The sequence below is a fragment of the Loxodonta africana genome, chromosome 1, assembly GCF_030014295.1.
Source record: "Loxodonta africana isolate mLoxAfr1 chromosome 1, mLoxAfr1.hap2, whole genome shotgun sequence".
NCBI classification, from domain to species: Eukaryota; Metazoa; Chordata; class Mammalia; order Proboscidea; family Elephantidae; genus Loxodonta; species Loxodonta africana.
Window position 1 is genome coordinate 141672804 of NC_087342.1, and position 18821 is coordinate 141691624.

Consider the following 18821-nt stretch of genomic DNA (forward strand, 5'->3'; position numbering starts at 1 on the left):
GCCATGTGGTTTCTCCTTACCACGTGTAACAAAATGTGATAGGAAAGAGGTCAACTTAAAAGTGAACTGTGGAAAATGAAGACAGGACTTAAAAATTTGGAAAATTCAGTAATACAAACTAAGGACTTGTCCTAGAATGTTCACCAAGGGCGTGACTACACAATCTTTTGTTAAAGAAATTAAGCCTGTGCCTGATGGATCTATCGCAGCAGAAATCCCATCAGGTTACACTGAAGGGGACAGAGAAAGAACGAAAGGAAAAGAATGCTGCCTGCCTCTTCGAATTCTACAGGCAGGAAACGGGCCAAAGGAGCTACATCTGTTGTCTTCCAAGAAAAGAAAAGGACCATCCCTGGAGCAGTGTGGATATCAGCAGAACTGTTGGAAGGAGCACGGGAAGCAAGGTCTTCTCAGTTTCAAAGGGAAGGGCCACAGCCTTCTAGGTTTCAAAAAATTGAATCTTCACCAACTCGGTTCTGGAGTGTGGGGTTGCCGTTAAGGTGTGCCAGGGGAATGGGGCCACTGCCCAAAGCTGGGAAGGCAGGGCTTCAATGCCCAAGGGGCAGAAGAACAGGTCTGCTGGGCCCAGGGCATGGGGTTGCCACTCAGGTGGGCTAGGAGAATGGGACCACCCAAAGTTGAGGGAGCCCAAAGCTTGAGGGAACTGAGTTGCCATCTCAGTGGGCCTCAAAGGTAGAGCTGAAGCCCAGGGCCCAAGGAACTCCACCCAGAATCCAGAGGGCATCTCCAACACCGAGAGTGTGGAGGGCAGGGCCATTTTCCAGATGGTTTCACAAAACAGAGGGTTGTTTACAAGCCTTGCAAGCTAATGTAAATTGTTATGCCGGGTTTTGGACTTGCTTGGTGCCCGTTATCCCTTCTTTCTCTCCAATTTTTCCCATTTGCAAGGGAAATGTCTATCTTGTTCCTGCTTCACCATCCTACTTTGGAAACAGATAACTTGTAAGCTAGCTTTCAGAGGTTCACAGATAAAGAAGAATTTTGCCCCAGGAAGGAATTCATCTAATGTCTCACCCATATTTGATTTAGATTATTCAGAAGATGAGATTTTGGACTTGGAATTGATTTAAGGCTTTTGGGATGATGCGATGGAGTGAATGTGTTTTGTATACGGCAAGGACATGAATTGGAGGGGGCAAAGAATGGAATGTTATGGATTGAATTATGTCCCCCAATATGTGTTGTAAATCCTAACCCTTATGCCTGTGTTTATAATTCCATTTGGGAATGAGTTTTCTTTGTTACGTTAATGAGACAGAGTTAGTATAGGGTGTACCTTGGGTCAATCTCTTTTGAGTTATATAAAGAGATTCAGCAAGGGAGCAGAAGAGAGATACATGGAGATCTTCAAGGAACCAGAGAACAGAAGCTGAAGAGACGAGGACCTTCCTACAGAAGCAACAGAGAGAAAAAGCCTTCCCCGAGAACCAGAGCTCTGAATTTGGACTTCTAACCATCTAAACTGTGACAAAATAAATTTCTATTTGTTAAAGCCACCCATTTGTGGTATTTCTGTTATATCGGCAGTAGATAACTAAGATACCACCCTGTCTAAAATAGTACTGCCTAATGTTTTTTTAATAGAACTTTTCACTAAACAGCATATACATGTTTATTACACGTCTCCCTCACTAAATGTAAGTGCCATGAGGGCACCATGCAGAGAAAGTACCTATCATGTAGTAAACCCATTGTTGTTGAGTCAATTCCAACTCATAGCAATAGTATAGGACAAAGTAGAACTGCCCCATAGGGTTTCCATGGAGTGGCTGGTGGATTTGAACTGCCTACCTTTTGGTTAGCAGCTGTACCTCTTAAGTACTATGCCACCAGGGCTTCATCCTATAGTCAAAAACCAAACCCACTGCTGTCGAGTCGATTCCGACTCATAGCGACCCTATAGGACAGAGTAGAACTGCCCCATAGAGTTTCCCAAGAGCGCCTGGCGAATTTGAACTGCCGACCTCTTGGTTAGCAGCCGTAGCACTTAACCACTATGCCATATGGTAGGTACTCAATAAATTCAAAGAAATGAATAAATTAATTGAAAAAATAGGGCACATATTTATTTCTTGAATGTTTGGTTTATTCTTCAATCAATAATTATTTATCGAGTGCCTAGTGTGTGCCAGGTACTTTCCTAAGCACTGAGGTTACAATAATGAACAAAGCAGACAAAAATTTCTGTACTTAAGAGCTTGCATTCTAGTAAAATAGGGAGGTGGTGAGTTAGAAAATAAATGTGATAGATAAATGGGTCAAATAGGTAAGACTATAGGACCTTATAGACCACAGCTGTTCAATGGAAATATAATGTGAGCAGATATGTAATTTTTAATTTTCTAGTAGCCAAGTTAAAAAAGGGTAAAAAGAAACAGGTGAAATTAATTTTTAATAAACTTTTTATTTTGGAATAGTTTTAGATTTATAAAAAGATTACAAAGTATAGAGCTTTTTCATTTACCCCTCACCCAATTTCCCCTGTCGTTAAGATCTTATGTTACCAACATTGGTGCGTTACCATTAACTAAACTCCAGACTTTATGTGGATTTCACCAGTTTTTCGATTAATATCTTTCTGTTCAAGGATCCAATCCAGGATACCATGTTGTATTTAATTGTCATGTCTTCTTAGTCTCCTCAGGTCTGTTACAAGGTAAAATTAATACTATATTTTAGTTAAACCAGTATATCCAAAATATCATTTTAACCTGTAATCAATATTTTGAATTGTCAATAATATATTTTACATTATTATTTTCATACTAAGCCTTAAAAATCCAGTATGTATTTTATACTTATATCAAGCTTCGATGCTTTCATGGAAAGTACTTAATCTACATTTAGATTTCATAAAATTTACAATTCAAAAAGTAGGTTCACATACTCAAGTTGTTCCAAATATACTTAAAATTTTTCTAATAACTGCATGGAGTATTTATTTTAAAATTTAATTTTTAATTAAGTTAAAAATTCATTTCCTCAATAGACACATTTCAGCTGCTCATAACCACATGGGTCTAGTGGCCACCATATTGAACAGTGCAGCTCTGGACCATTCTAAGAACTTTTGGCTTTTATTCTGAGTGGAATGGGGAGCACTGAAGGGTTTTGAGCAAAGGAGTGACATGATCTGATTTAAGATTACTCTGCTGTGCTGAGAATAAATTGAAGTGATGCAACAGCAGAAGCTGGGAGACAAGTCAGGCAGAAACTGTAATCTAGGTGAGCAATGGTGCTTTGGACTAAAATGGTAGCAGTCAAGTAGGGAGAAGAGGTAGGATTCCAGATATATCTTGTGTTAGAGCTGATTCAATCCAGTGGTGGATTGGATATGTGGTCAGGGATGGCACTAAGATTTTTTTGGCCTGAGAAAGTGATCAATAAAGTTGTATTTTACAGAGAAAGAGATTTTGTAAGAAGTGGGTGAGGGGGAAAAGTTCAGGGGCTCAGTTTTGGACATTTTGAGATTTAAGATGCTTAGTCTCCTCGTGCTGCTGTAGCACAATTTCACCAGTGGGTGTCTTTAAAGAACAGAAGTGTACTTTCTCACAGTTCTGGAGGCAAAATGTCTGAATCAAGGTCTTGGCCATTTTGATTCCTTCCTTATTGGTACCCCTGGGCATTCCTTGGTTCCTCGGCAATCCTCACATGGCATCTGTCTTCCCAAGTTTGATTGTGTATGTTTGCGTGTACAGGTGCGCATGCATGCCTCTGTGTTTAATCTGTTTTTGTCATTACTCATAAGTGATTTAGAACCCATCCTACTGGGGTGTCACCTGATTAACATAGCAAAGAAAACCCTATTTCCAAGACAGGATTACATCCACAGGATAGGATTCCAATACATATTTTGGGGGGACACTATTAAATCTATAAGGAGTGCCTTATTAGACATTTAAGTGAAGATATTACATAGACAATGGATATACGTGTCTGGAGTTCAGGGGAGAGAGTTCAGCTGGAGTTAAAATTTTGGAAGTCCTTAACACAGAGATGGTATTTAGAGATACAAGACTGGAGGAAATCAACAAAAGAGTGTACAGAGTATTAAAGTAAGGTTATTCAGCAGTAATATTTTCAGGAAAATGCAAATTCTTAGATCAGGTCCCAAAGAGATCAACAAGAATTGGTAGAATAATGAATTCCTTCCAGCTAAAAGCAGTGTTAGATGCAAAGGTACAGAGATGGGATTAGCCAATCGTGGTACAGCACATCATTTTATCCCAATGAAGCAAAAATACATAGCTAGCAGATATGGAAAGATGTGTGAAGTGACGGGTTCCCATGCCGACCGGTGGCTACCCAGAGCTGAGAATCATTAGGTTGTAAGACCAGCCTGTGAGTTAACAAGTGACAGCTGCAGTTTCTTACACATTGACAAAACCAACCAATCTGTCCTATCATAGAGCATTTGTCATAATGCTGGCACAAGAGAGGCGCCTCCTCTGTTCCACAGATGAAGAGCCAGGATCCAGGAAGGAACTTTGCCCTGGACCACACTGCCGCTTAGCTGCAGTCCTGTACCAGTTTAGATTACTGGGAGAAACCTGAGCCTTCATGTGGGGCGCACTTGGAGGCAGTTGATAAGAGGCGCGTTCAGGCAAGGAAACCGTGATGGATGTGTGAATTCTGCAAATAATTTTGACAAAGGAGAAGGCCTTGGCTTGAAGACTAAACAAGGAGTCATTTAAGGACGGGGAAGGGCATAACTGAAAACTTAAGAACAAACAGCATTAAGATATTTGAGCCAGGGGCAGGTTGAATGTAGCGCTGTGAAAGATAATTTTCTGCCACGTCCTCCCTAAGGCTCGGTAGCGAGGAGCCTAAGGACAAGGATGTAAGGTGGCAGTGGGGATGAAGAGTCCAGTCACGGTGCGTCTTTTAGGTCTTCATCTTAGAAGACTACTATCATTTTAGGAGCAGGCATCCCCGCCCCATCTTCCTCTCGCCGGGTAACTCTGCCAGGGAGTGGCTTTCTCCCTGACAATATCGGGCCTGGTTAAACTGGAAGGTGCAGGAAAATCGTCACACGGGCACCCTGGAAACGCCCAAGAACACTACGCAACCTCACGCACCTCCCCGGCAGCTCACCGCCCCGAGCCGGGATCGCCGGCTGCAGCGGAAGGGGCGGGGCCGACGTAACGCGCCGATCGAGACCGACGCGTCCACGTAACTTGTTCCAGCCAATAGGAGGCCGCAGCGTCAACGGCAGGGAAATTCAAACGTGTTTGTGGGTGAGGGCTTGGGTTCCATCTTTTATTCTCCTTAACTCTGCTTCCTGGCCATGAGTTGTGCCTCGCGGATGCACGGAGGAACCGCGGCGGCAGGTGTGTGGGCGCTTTGTGCGCGGGTCGGTGAGGGATGGGTGCAAGGCAGGGGTGGTTCGGAGCCGGGTGGGCCACGCAGGCCGTGCCTAGACCAGCCGAAGGGGAAAGGGAGATCTCGCTGCCTCCTCCCTTCTGTTGGTCGGTGCAAGAGATTTTGTTGAGAACCCAGGAAGAAAGAGGTGGGTGTGGACCCCGCTGGGAAGAGGGCCTTGGCAGGGCACCTGGAGAGAGGCCAGGACACACGGGCTCCTCTCCCAAAAGACACTACCTCTCACGTTTAGTGGGGTTAGGACGGCGAGAGGAAGTGGTGGGCGTGTTCGTACAGTTTTACCTTTGGAACCCGAGGTGGGGGTGATACATTGTTGCCCCGGTTCATTGCCGTTTTTTCATTGGGCGATCGTGGAAATCGGTGACCGGGGTTCTTGGGTTCATGTTTGAGAATCACAATGATGGGATTGAGAGGTAGGAAGACTAGAGACATTTGGGTGACCAAACACCACGATATGCAGATGAGCAAGTGCACAGTATTACACGAGTACAATGGATTCTTAGTATTAAAAAAAAAAATAGAATGATTAAAATAGTAAATCATGATTCTCCCAGATATGCACACGAACAAACCTGCTGCAACACCATTTATCAACAAGATGCTGTGATGGTGTATTATGCTGTGCTTTGAAAACACAAAGTGAAAATTTACTCGCATGAAGCAGATGAATAAAGGAATGGTTGTTCTAACTACCGGAAGGATTCTTTATTTCTCTAAGTTACTGCCGAATCCAAGCAAACACTCCATCGCGTTTTTAAAAATATGACTAAATTTGCAGATCGATGACCCAAGAAAATAATTCCAGAAAAAGAATAAAGGGAAGGCATTCAGCGAGTAGAAGAAAATTTAAAGGGGGACAACAGCTTCTGTGTTGTACGATGGGTAAAATTTTATTGAGGAGAAAGGCATATATTGTCTATCTGGAAACTTTGCTGGGTTAATTACAAAGACGTATCCTTTTTTGTGTACATAGCTCCACAAATACTACGCAGATAATATGTGAGTTTACATGTGTTCAAAAAAGCAATATTTTAGAGCCATCTGCATTCTAAAAGGCGAATTTTGACATTTCTTTCCCCCCTTTGGTGCCAGTATAAATCCGAATTATGACTAAGTTCAGTGTTTTTTTTTTTTTCCTTAGAAATGGAGGCTGAGGATTTAAGTGGCAGAGAATTGACAATTGATTCCATAATGAACAAAGTGAGAGATATTAAAAATAAATTTAAAAACGAAGACCTTACTGATGAACTAAGCTTGAGTAAAATCTCTGCTGATACAACAGGTGAGTTTTTGTTTTCTTTTAAAGTAGTAACATTATGGAGTGCCCTCTAAGGTAAAGGAATGGCATATCAATAACCACTGTGTGTCACATAATGTAATTTTCTTAAAAATTGATGGTTACCTATTAGAGTACCAACTTTATATTTTAATCCTAATTTTCTGCTATCTTACAAAAGGAAATTTAACATCATTTGTTACCATGTGCTCAGAAGTAGTTTTCTTAACTCTTCCATTATTGTCAGCTGCCATTTCTGGTAGTGTGCCTGTCATCAATAGATATACCTTCCCCCCTACCTCCACCCCCCATTTTTTGCTATAAACTGAGAAAGCCTCACAAATCTTTAATAAAATTGTGTATGAATGTTACAAGCTCAATTTTTGATTTGGAAAATCTTCCTTTTACTCCCTTGGTCTTTTTTCCTATTGTCCCTTTCTGACTCTGCTGCAGCCACAGTGACTTCCCTGACGTCTTCTTATATTCCAAACCAGCTCCTACCGCAAGGCCTTTAACCTTGCCCTCTGCTAGGGCACTGCTCCCCAGATATCTGCCCAGTTTCTCAACTCCTGCAGGTCTTTGTTCAAATGTCATCTGAATTAGGACTTCCCTCACCTACCTATTTAAAATAGCCTGCAGGAATGGGGGTGGGTTCCCTATCTTTCCTCTCTGTATTTTTCTCCATAGCAGTAATCACCTTATATATAATTTGCTCATGTGTTTGCATGTTGTCTGTCTCCTCTGCTAGAATAGGAGCTCCATGTTCACAGGGGTTCTTATCTGTTTTGTTCAGTGTTATAACCACAGAGCTTAGAATGATGCCTGACACGGAAATATTTATTGAATGATGAATGAATGGAAGTGCCCAAAGTTTAATACCTTTGCGGAAGGTATTAGTTTAGAAGCCTAATTCTTTATTTCAAATTGTTGAGGTCATATGAAAAGTTACTTTTGGGTAAATTTGTTATTTCTATACTAACCACCACATGGATGAGAGATTAAAAATAAATGGAAGAACCTGTAATCCAGTCAGTTTTGCAGACCACTTTCCCTTGAAACAACCTAGAAACTGATGCTTTGGTGTAAAGCATACTCTAATGTATGTATTCGAGTAGCTCTAACAAAGCTTGTACACCAAGGCAGCTGAGTCCTTATTATATCCCATCGATCCTTAACTACTTGTTTTGAGTCAGTTCCGACTCACGGCGACCCATGTGTGTCAGAGTAGAACTGTGCTCCATAGGGTTTTTAATGATTGATATTTTGGGAGTAGATCACCAGGCCTTTCTTCTGAGGGCTCTCTGGGTGGACTGAAAGCATCAGCCTTTCAGTTAGCAACCAAGGGCATTAACCATTTGCACCACCCAGGGCCTCCCACTGATCCTTGTTATTGTTGTTAGGTGCCAGTGAGGCAATTTCAACACATATCAACCTCAAAACTGTATATACTTAACATATATTGATAATTGTGATTTAAGACATTACATTAAGTATTGAGGAAGATTCAAAGCTGATTTTCTTTCTAGATTAGGAGAATTTTCTATGCTGTTTGCTGGGCATCATATGAATACTAACATGTTAAAGACAAATGCTCTAAGTGTTGAATAGAGGAAGAATAGGATTACTTAGAGGCATACGGAATACATCTGCAGAGACGCAGATGGGGAAATGTGTTTTGTAGACATCTTACAGACTAATTTGCTAGGAAAGCAATAGGAGGCAAAACTGGAAAATGAAGCTATCATCAAACCAGATTAAATTTAAAATGAAAGAGCAAAGTTGTGAATGTGCTATGGTTTGGTAAAAAGCAGAGATGGTAATTTTGTTTGCTAAAGATTTAGTCCTCGTTAAAGGTGACTGAAACTGATAGAAGGAACGATAATTTCTCTGAGAAATCTGAGTTTAATGATGTTTACTGAACTGACTCAATGGCACCTAACAACAACGATGGTGTTTACTAATAACTAAAATATCATGAACAGGAAACTGACAGTTTGTGTTATCTTTATAAAACCACTATAGGAAATAAGTACATTACAGTGTGAAAATTATGTGTGGAGATGATTGTTTTTCCATAGGTTGCAGTTCCACAGAGAGAAAATAGGGACATGGGTCCTATAAGTTCTGAATGTGTAGACCACAGTAGTAAAGATGTGGTTTGGGTTAGAAGTGAATGCAAGTCTAATAGTTTGGTGATGGATAAATGTGGATAGTAGGGCCAAAGGGGGCATAAAAAAATGCCTGTGAGTTTGTGGGACCATGAAATTGGCAGGGCCTCTAAGAGAAATGAAAGAGCCCTGGTGGCACAGTGGCTAAGTGCTTGACTGCTAACAAAAAGGTTGATGGTTCGAACCCACAAGCCACTCTGTGGGAGAAAGATGTGGCAGTCTGCTTCCATAAAGATTACAGCCTTAGAAACCCTTTGGGATAGTTCTGCTCTGTCCTATAGGGTCACTATGTGTCGGAATCGAGTTGGTTGCAGTGGGGTTTGATCTACGAGAAAGGTAATTTGGAGAGGGAAGAAAATGATCATAGGAGTTTCTTACATTTGTAGAACTTTCTTTTTGATTGTTCTTAAAACAAGTTTGAGGTATATGGAGATAATATTGCATGGATGAGGTTGTAAAGAAGGTTATGTTGGGTCCAGAGCAACAAGTTTCTAAAATTTTAATAAGTCATAAATGATGAATTTTCCAAGAAAGATGGTACAGATAATGAGAGTCTCAGATTTTCTTTGGATAGTTAGGGTGCAAAAAATATTATAATTATGCTGTCACAGCATAAAATTATTTAAACTTTTTAGTATAAAATTTAAGTATAATCTCTTGCCCAGGCTTTAAGACCCTCTATCTCACTTTCAGTCTACTTTTTAAAAATTTGAGGTTATTACTGTCTGTCAACACCACTAAACATTTTTTACATCTTTAGAACACATAAATATTAAAAATCTCAAATTGCATATGGCTTTTTAAAAAGCTACTTGTAAAAAAAAAAAAAAATCTATTTCCAAACTTCTTCTTTCCTTGAAAAAACATAGCTGTTTGGAGTAAAATTTGCCCTCATAAATATATATTTGTAATAAATAAGTTGCTTATATTTATATGAATTGTTAAGATTTTAAAAAAGTATTGCAAGGAGTTTGCATTGATACCGAGAGTATAAATACTTTAATTTGAGGGAAAAGTGCAATTTGGCATTTTGTTTTAAGTCTTGCTTTTGTTGTGATGTATTTTTTCTCGTTATTCAGATAACTCGGGAACTGAACACCAAATTATGATGATGGCAAATAACCCAGAGGACTGGTTGAATTTGTTGCTCAAATTGGAGAAAAACAGTGTCCCCCTAAATGATGCCCTTTTAAATAAACTGATTGGTCGTTACAGTCAAGCAATTGAATCACTTCCTCCAGATAAATATGGCCAAAATGAGAGTTTTGCTCGAATCCAAGTGAGATTTGCTGAATTGAAAGCGTAAGTATTGACGTTTTAACTACATTTCACCAATTAGGTTGCATAATACATAACTACATTACAAAGAAGTAGATTGAAAACATGTTGCCAAGATTCCTTATAAGAAAATATATACGTATTTGTTTATATGTATGTATAAAACCAAATCCTTTGTTTATAATTAAAACGGGATTAATGTAAACTTTCTTTACTATGTACATATTTCCACAAAAGTTACTAGGCTCTGCCTAGGAAGAATTTAAAAAATAGCTCATTGGCATTTAATATTACACGCAAAGAAAAGGAGCATGCCTTGTCTTTTGGAAAATAGAATGAGAAGTTATCAAATTTAGATAGCTCTGTCCTTTTCCTTAAAATTTGGCTTTGAAATCTTTGTTACAATATTTTACAGTATTCAAGAGCCAGATGATGCACGTGACTACTTTCAGATGGCCAGAGCAAACTGCAAGAAATTTGCTTTTGTGCATATATCTTTTGCACAGTTTGAACTATCACAAGGTAATCTGAAAATGTCAAGTCCAAATTTTAAATAAAAGATAGTTTTCTATGTAACTTATATTCTAATATTAAATATATGAAGTGGACATTTGAGGCAAAGGCATTAAAATTGATCAGATAAGAATATGGGGGAAGAATGCCACCTAAGGATAAATGCAGAGGATATTTGTTACACTAGCTCTTCCACTTGTTAGGTGTAATAACGGGAAATAAGCATGTGCATCATGCCTGTGTTGTTAGTTAGAATCACGAAGTAGCTAAAGAAAAGTAGCTTCTTCACTGAGTATTTGTGGGATGAAGGACATAAATCATTCAAGCTAGAACTTAGATAGGCTTTCCTATGCTTTGGTTTCATAGCACCAAAGTATACATTAAAATATACTTACAGCATTCATTAAATGGTCGTTGTCCTTTATAAAAGTAAACTGTAAAAAAAGAAAAAACCATAGAAGCTTATATTTCTTATAATTCTACTGGTTGAATTTGTTGCTCAAATTGGAGAAAAACAATGTCTCCCTAAATGATGCCCCTTTTAAATAAAATTGATTCTTATAACTTGGTTCTTAGTAATGTGAACCTTTGGGTAAGACCAGAGTAATCTCTTCCTCAGACATCTTTAGCCAGCTCAGCCATTCCTTACTCTCTTTTCTTTTTCTCGTTTTATTTGCTGAGGCCTCTGGCTCCACCCTCAGTCTGCTTTCTGACTGCGTGTTTTGATTATCCCCCTGCCTTGCTCTGCTCCACCCTGATCCCATTTACCACCATCGATATATACATTGTCACTATTGCTGTGGCTGAGCCAGAACCCCCATGATGGTGGCAAGCCTCAGTCACTGGAGAGTAGTCCCCAGGATTGAAGTTGGAGAAGAGCATTGTGTAAGCTTTAAGAACCTTGAACTTCTGCATATTCAGATGATATCCTAATCCCAGTAACCTAAATTATTTTCTCCAATCTATCGTGTGTACCATCAGGTAACTATGTTTTAAAAATCATCCCTTTCCTACCTAGAAAAAAAATTCCTCCTTCTTGCTTGTGTTGTTGTTAGCTGCTGTCAAATTGATTTGGACTCATGGCAACCCCATGTGTGTAGAATAAAACTGCTCCATCGGGTATCAAGGCAGTGATCTTTCAGAGCCAGATCGCCAAGCCTGTCTTCCAAGGTGCCTCTGAGTGAGTTCAAACTGCCAACCTCATTAGGCTAGTAGTCGAGTGTTTACCAGTAACTGTTTTTACCACCTAGGGATTCCTTCTAAGTATAATCTCTTTGTCCAGGCTTTTTAAGACTCTTTACTCACCTTCATCCTACTTTTAAAAAATTGTCTATTAAGTTTTTTTTTTTTACCCATACACCAAAAGGTAGCAGTGGCCTCAAGGTTAAAATTATGGCTATTTTGAGCAGGATTAATAGATAGGCTTCCAGGAAATATATAACATCCCTGAAGTCCTATGCACAGTTTGGTGCATATGTCTATTTTTTAGGATATATAAAAATGGCATGGTATCAGACCTCCTCGTCTAACTTCAGGAGCAAGGAGAAGAAACAAGATCAGCAGCCTCAGCCCAAAGCTGACTCCTGTGAGGTGGAGGTCATACATACCCCCACCCTCCAACCCTTTTTACCAGTTCTGACATCAGCCATCACTCCCATGGCACTCTCTATTTCTCTGCAAGGTTCAATGATTCTTTGCAATGGCCACACAGAACTCACAAACCATACTCACAGTTATGGGGTTTATTAGGAAAGTAGCAGGTTACAGTTCAGGATCAGGAACAACTGAGGATACAGTTCTTTGATCAGGACAGCTTCTCAGCTGTGCCTGCAGGCTGGTCTCCCTCTCGGTCCTTGACCCCTGGTCCTTAGCCTGGCATCTGCCCGGCTCGTGCAAGTGTTACAAAGCTTTATCTCTGCCAGTAAGTATCTGGAGGTACCCCACTCCGCCAGGAAGCCTCCTGCCCAAAGGCGCTCGTCTCTCTAGCTCCTTGGGTTGGCAAGTCTAGCCTGCAGTCCTGTGCCACTGCTGTCTCTCTGCCATCTTCAGTGTTACAGCTCTCTGTCTTCTGTGTCTCGGAGGTTCTTGGCGCAGGGACAACAGGTCTAAAGAATGCGCTCCACTTCTGGCTCTTCTTCATGGTAGTGAGGTCCCCCTGCAAGGGTCCACATACCTTATTTGCATAATTCCATTCAATCATTTTGTGGGAGTTAGAAGACCATGACTAGAAGGGCCATATTATACTAATTCATTGTACTGCAGAATGGAGGACATTTCATAATTCTCTCAGCTTCTCAAAAAGGTCTGCGACCGTAATTAATAGGCTTCCTAATTGCTGGAATTGCTAGTTCTTATGTAAACCTTTCTCTCTTTGTTGTCCTAAAATACTCAGTATATACAGTTTTACCAGTTCTCAGTAAATGTGAACTTAACCACTATCACATACATCCATATATATTCTCAAAATGTCTAAACTCTCAGAAGCCAGAGGCCATATCGTAATCATCTTTGTACCTCCAGTGTATGTATAGCGTAGTCAGTGGTTCCAATAAAGTTTGGTATATATTCCTGTCAGATGTATGATATAAATATTTAATACTTGTAAATCCAATACTAGACTAAATATAATGGATGAGTTTGCAGCCGAAAGAAAATTTCTTTGGTAATATATCTGTAGTCAGGTAATTTTGTATTTTTGGGAATGGTGTGACTAAGTCTAGTAGCTAAAGATTAATCTTTATCATTACTTTTCTTGTTTACATGAATCCTTTTGATGAAGGATTCCTTTTAGCAAAAGGTTTCCAACTTTGGTTGATGATCCACAATCATTATGAATGATAAGTATTACTCTGTGTTATAGCAGATTGATGCTCTTAGGACTATTGTAACATCCAGGGATTAAGTCTCCCTTTCACTAAATTCCTCAGGTTTCTACTGTTCTAGTTGCTGTGTCCTCTGTAACTAACTGTAATAAAAGTTACACTTGTGAAGTGGACAATAGTAACAAACTAGTAGAATTACATATCACACAAGGAAGTCTTTCGCTGTGAATTGTTATCAGAAGAGAGTTGATTTACAGAACTAAGAAGTGAGAAATCACTTATTTGTGTAAAGAATAAAGTGCGTGAACTTTGGGATAAATTTTGTTGCCTAAACCTCGTGAATTTTTCTCCCAGGTTCTGATGGATAAATGTCTGGATGGGTAAAGATTGCTGCATTAGAATGACATTTTCTTTTCACTTTGTTAGGTAATTTTAAAAAAAGTAAACAACTTCTTCATAAAGCGATAGGATGTGGAGCAGTACCAATAGAAATGTTGGAAATTGCCATAAAGAATTTAAACCTTCAAAAAAAGGAGCTGCTTTCAGAGGAGGAAAAGAAGAACTTAACAGGTAAACATATTAATGTGCATGAATATTTTTCTGTGATATGTAGTGCTGCAAATAAGGATTCAGAGTAATATTTTATAGAAAAATATCATTTATGTAAAATGCTCAATATTTAAATTTTAGCTGTAAAAGAGAAAACTCTTTTAGAAGTAACTTACTACTCTTAAAATTTAACATTTTTTTTCTTGCTAATTAAACTCCTACTGATAGCACACTAAATACAACTTGATTAAGTAAGAGAATGACATTTTGCTTTTAAAAATTTAGAGAATTGCCAATTACCCTAGGGAAACTTTTCCATAATTGAAGAGAATTTAAAGTGATAGTGAATTATCTTGATAACATCTTTATGTCTGCATATTTTATTTGGGAACAAATATTTGTTTTGAATTGGCTTTTTAAATATTCTTATTTGTGAGGTTTTTTTAAAATGATATTCCTTATGTCCTTACAAATTTAATAGATTTCAAAATTTTTACAGTATCCACAATAATAACTGCCCAAGAATCATTCTTCAGTTCACACGGACATTTACAGAATAGGAACATCAACTGCGATTCCAGAGGACTGGCTACTAAGCCCAGGTTTTCGTATGGGTAAGGAAATGGAATCAGTTTTTTAAATGCATGTTATACATTTATATGTATATGTATGTGTACATGTATGTTTTTATGTAACAGTGATAATAGTGTTTAGCAGTAGAGTGGAAAAATACATGTTAATATTATTCTTTGAAAAATTGGGGTTTTTTTTTTTTTTTCTGTTTAGAGAGAACATGCCCCCTCAAGATGCAGAAATAGCTCATAGAAATCCTTTGAAACAAATAAACAAAGCCAAACAGGTAAGTTATTTTCAGTCTACTTTGGTTAAGGTATTGGTGGTGAGGTCTTTATTTTCTAGTTGGTTACTAATCTTTTCAAAACATTTTTAGTCGTGCCCCTTTGGAAGAGTCCCAGTTAACCTTCTAAATAGCCCAGATTGTCATGTGAAGATGAGTGGTTCAGTTGTGCCAAGTTTTACAAAAAGGTATGGTTGAGTTTTGATTTTTTAATTATTTTTAGTACTTGAAGATTGATGGCAAAAAGGTCTTAAAGCCTTTTACCGGGTAATAGTAATTATGATTAAATTTTCATTCAATAGGAATAGCTACAGAGTCTCTAAATGCTGTCAGGAACAAAGAAGTGAATGATGAGTGAAGAAAATGATTTTATTTTGCTTTTTCACTTATTTAAAATACTCATTAAAGGAATTATTTTAAAAACTAGGGAAAATTACTAAGCCAATATGGAGCTTAAAAAACTATAAAAACCTCCCTGGGGTAAAAATACCTGATGGTTGAGTATATCTCACTTATGTTTAGCCTCTCTGATAGAATATCTTCCTACTGTGTATGTGAGTCTCCATAGCAGAGGTTAAGGGAGGGCTGGTAACAATTTCTTTGTTTCAGCTAGTTCAAGGAGAAAAGCAGCTATCAGTGGGAAAGATAATTCATTCATTCATTTGCTTCGGGAGCCTAGAGCTTCAAGAAGTAAGGCAGGGTGGGTATAGATGAGTTATTGTTCATCACACATAATATGATCCCCTTCCTCCAATCTGGGTGTTTTTTACCTTAAAGGAAATGGGAATCTAGTATTCTAGCCCAGCTTAGGGAGAAAGCTTTTCTGGTCTAGACTTCTTAACTCTAACCATTATTTATAACCTGATTTTTATTGGAAAAGTCTCCTTAGATTCCAGGGAATCATTTTGCAAGTAAACTTTAGAAACACAGTTGAATTTTTTTTTTTTAAGTTGGTGTCTTCTATAATTAAATTCCTGTTTTACTTAGAGTTTGACTAAATATCACTATTACAAGAACATTTTGGTTGTCAAAGTTAAGCCCAAAAACTTTGTGAGGTAACTATTATCTCATCTTGCTCATCTCTATTTAAAATACTTAGCTGAAGAATAAAGGAGAATATTTCCCACTCCAAACAAAAAACAAAATCTAGTCATCTTCCTGGTGCCTGTTGTGATAGACATTATGCTAGGCACTGTGGGCGCTACAAAAAAAGTTCATACCCTAGCTGTCATTTAGCTACTTGTAGTCTGAAACATAGTTTCACCTATGTATTGCTTTCCCCTTTTCCTTTCCCACATCATACCTTAACTCTAGGTGTTACTTATGTAATGAAGAAGTAGGCAATCACTCATCTCTTTATCACTTTTGTCATCGTCCATTATCTAATTTTTTTTAGCATACTTACACTTATACTAAAATCGTGTCATTTTTAAAAATGTAGTTTTAAGAAGTTTTTTCAGTTAAATTGTGTATTGTTAAAAATCCAGTTTTCAAAATGAATAAAATTAATTCATTAAAAGGATTAGTTTTAAATTAGGTACTTTTTTTTGTGGGTAATAGACAGACCTCTGGATCAGAATGCCGAGATTTGAGTGTGCCTGGATCTAAATCGAGTGGAAATGATTCCTGTGAATTGAGAAATTTAAAGGTATTTCAATTGTTAAACCATTACATGCAGCAAAGGTTTCTGATGCAGGCTCCATGAAACTTGCCTGAGGAAAGGGTCCACAGCTTATATGATGTTTACAGCAATGTTCCTGATGCCCCAAGAGGTGCAGCACCACCAGTGGGAAGTGGTGTAGAAGTGCTAGATGGCTTCTCCGAGACTAAGGTGGTAGAGTAATTATTATGTATATTTGTAGGCAGATTAATTGGCCTAGGTTTGGTAATAGTTGGGGGAGCCTTCTCCCTAGGTTTTGTTTGCTTGTGTGTTTAATCATCTAATTCTGGCAAGCATCTTTGACAAAATTCCGAGAGTAAACTGTGGTGGAGGGCAGAGGTCAGGGCTTAGGTAATCAACCCTGACTTCCTGCTATGACAGCAACTTTGTATGAACTTCCAAGACAGAAAACAATTACAGGCCCTGGAGTGCTTTGATTTTTAAGGGTTATACTTTTCTATTGTACTTGACTTCATCCCTTGGCATCACGATGTGTATCTTTTCATTTTTATATTTGTACTGTCTATCTCAGAAGGTTTATGCTTTAAAATACTGCTACAAATATTCATTTTTGACTAATGCTTTTTTTTATGGATAAAATTACAATCACAGTAAAAAACTTGCTTAAATTTTTCTCATGTCGTAAGGCACGTGCTATGTTTGATTCAAACTTTATCTCTTTTTAAGTGAATATAATTTAGTACTTGATTAATATGTCCATTGAAAGCACATCAGCCAGATTTATTATGGTCATGGCCCTTTTTATTGCACTAATCAATAATTCAGGAAGTTAATCTTTGCTATGAGTTTGTGAGTCTACATATGATTATACTAGATAATTTTCCTAGCAATCTTTTCACACTAATGAGACTTGAATATATTGAATAGTAAGACAAATTATTACTACTTCTGTTTATGGGACTGTATTTGTTATCTTCTTTTCATGGAGTCTCTTCAAAGTATCCGTTCCAAGGAGCATCTGCTGTCAGATGAGAAAAGTTCTGAGCTTACTGCAAATTCAATAACCCTGAAAAATAAAACCGAATCAAGTCTTCTAACTAAATTAGAAGGTAAGAGTGATAAAATAGATAGGGTTCTTTAATTAAGGAAACCACTTTTTTTTTTTATTTTGCTTGAGAAAGAAGATAAGCCACCTAAGAATTAACATTGTAAGCGTGTGTCTGTGTACCTTTATCTTTGTATTCCAGTTGATATGAAGTATACAGAATGTATGAAAAGTATTGTATCCTCTAGCAAACAAAGTTTAATTTGCCTAAAACTTACGTAAAGTTGCATAGAGAAGGGAGAGTACAATGGAGCTGAGTTGTTTTTCTTAGTTAGCTTGACAAATAGTCTTTCTGGAAAGGACACAGAAGCTCTACTTATGTAACAATCCTCTGTTTCGTCTTATACCAAACATTGATTTTCTGCTGTGTGAGTACTATGATAAATGCTCTTAAAAAAAAATCAAGCCCGTTGCCGTCAAGTGGATTATGGCTTACAGCAACCCTATAGGACAAAGTAGAACTGCCCCATAGAGTTTCTATAGCTGTAATCTTTACAGAAGCAGGTTGCCATTTTTTTTTTCCTGCAGAATGGCTGGTGAGTTTGAACTGCCAACCTTTCAGTCAGCAGCCTAGTGCTTAACCACTGCCACCAGGGCTCCTTGATAAATGATCTGTTGTTAGGTGCCATTGAGTCGGTTCTGACTCGTAGTGAGTACGACAGAGTAGAACCGCCCCATAGGGTTTCCAAGGAGTGGCTGGTGGATTTGAACTACTGACCTTTTGGTTAGCAGCCAAGCTCTTAACTACTATGCCACCAGGGCTTCAATATAAATAATATATGTATATATATATAATAAATGTAAATGTTCTAAGGGTATGTAAGTGAATGAGACAGGATCCCTAGGAGGGTACAATCCAGTGTGGGAAATATGCTGATAAATATAATGCTGGATAGAGCATAAAGAGTATACTGAAAACCACATAAGTAAAATGCTATGAGAATTCAAAGGAAGGAGGAATTTAAGGGGCTAATTTGGCTTAGGGAAAATAAAATATTTTGTGGAGGAGACGAGATTTGAAGAATTATTAGGATTTAAATAGGGAGAAATAACAGTAATAAGAGTATTTCCGATGGAGAGACTAGCATAAGCAAAGAGTAAAACATTTTAGGAGTGAGATGGTCCAGTAACACTGAAACCTGTATAAAGCAAAAAAAACCAAACCCGTAGCCATTGAGTCAATTCCAACTCATAGTGACCCTATATAAAAACCAAAAAAAACCAAACCCATTG

At 38.2% G+C, this 18821-nt stretch overlaps 1 protein-coding gene across 4 annotated transcripts in view; it reads left to right on the forward strand.

Moving 5' to 3' along the window:
• The first annotated feature begins 5228 nt into the window (after positions 1-5228).
• TTK (TTK protein kinase) overlaps positions 5229-18821 on the forward strand; it is a 42747-nt gene continuing 29154 nt past the window's right edge. Inside the window, exons 1-10 of one of the 4 annotated variants that reach the window (XM_064288308.1) lie at positions 5229-5351; positions 6542-6682; positions 9924-10146; positions 10538-10644; positions 13884-14027; positions 14488-14620; positions 14793-14865; positions 14956-15050; positions 16423-16510; positions 17472-17592. In XM_064288308.1, coding sequence (XP_064144378.1) covers positions 5309-5351; positions 6542-6682; positions 9924-10146; positions 10538-10644; positions 13884-14027; positions 14488-14620; positions 14793-14865; positions 14956-15050; positions 16423-16510; positions 17472-17592 — 1168 coding nt within the window. In that variant the 5' untranslated portion in view covers positions 5229-5308. The remainder of the gene's footprint in view (positions 5352-6541; positions 6683-9923; positions 10147-10537; positions 10645-13883; positions 14028-14487; positions 14621-14792; positions 14866-14955; positions 15051-16422; positions 16511-17471; positions 17593-18821) is intronic. The other 3 variants (XM_064288306.1, XM_064288313.1, XM_064288311.1) reach the window with 3 other exon arrangements.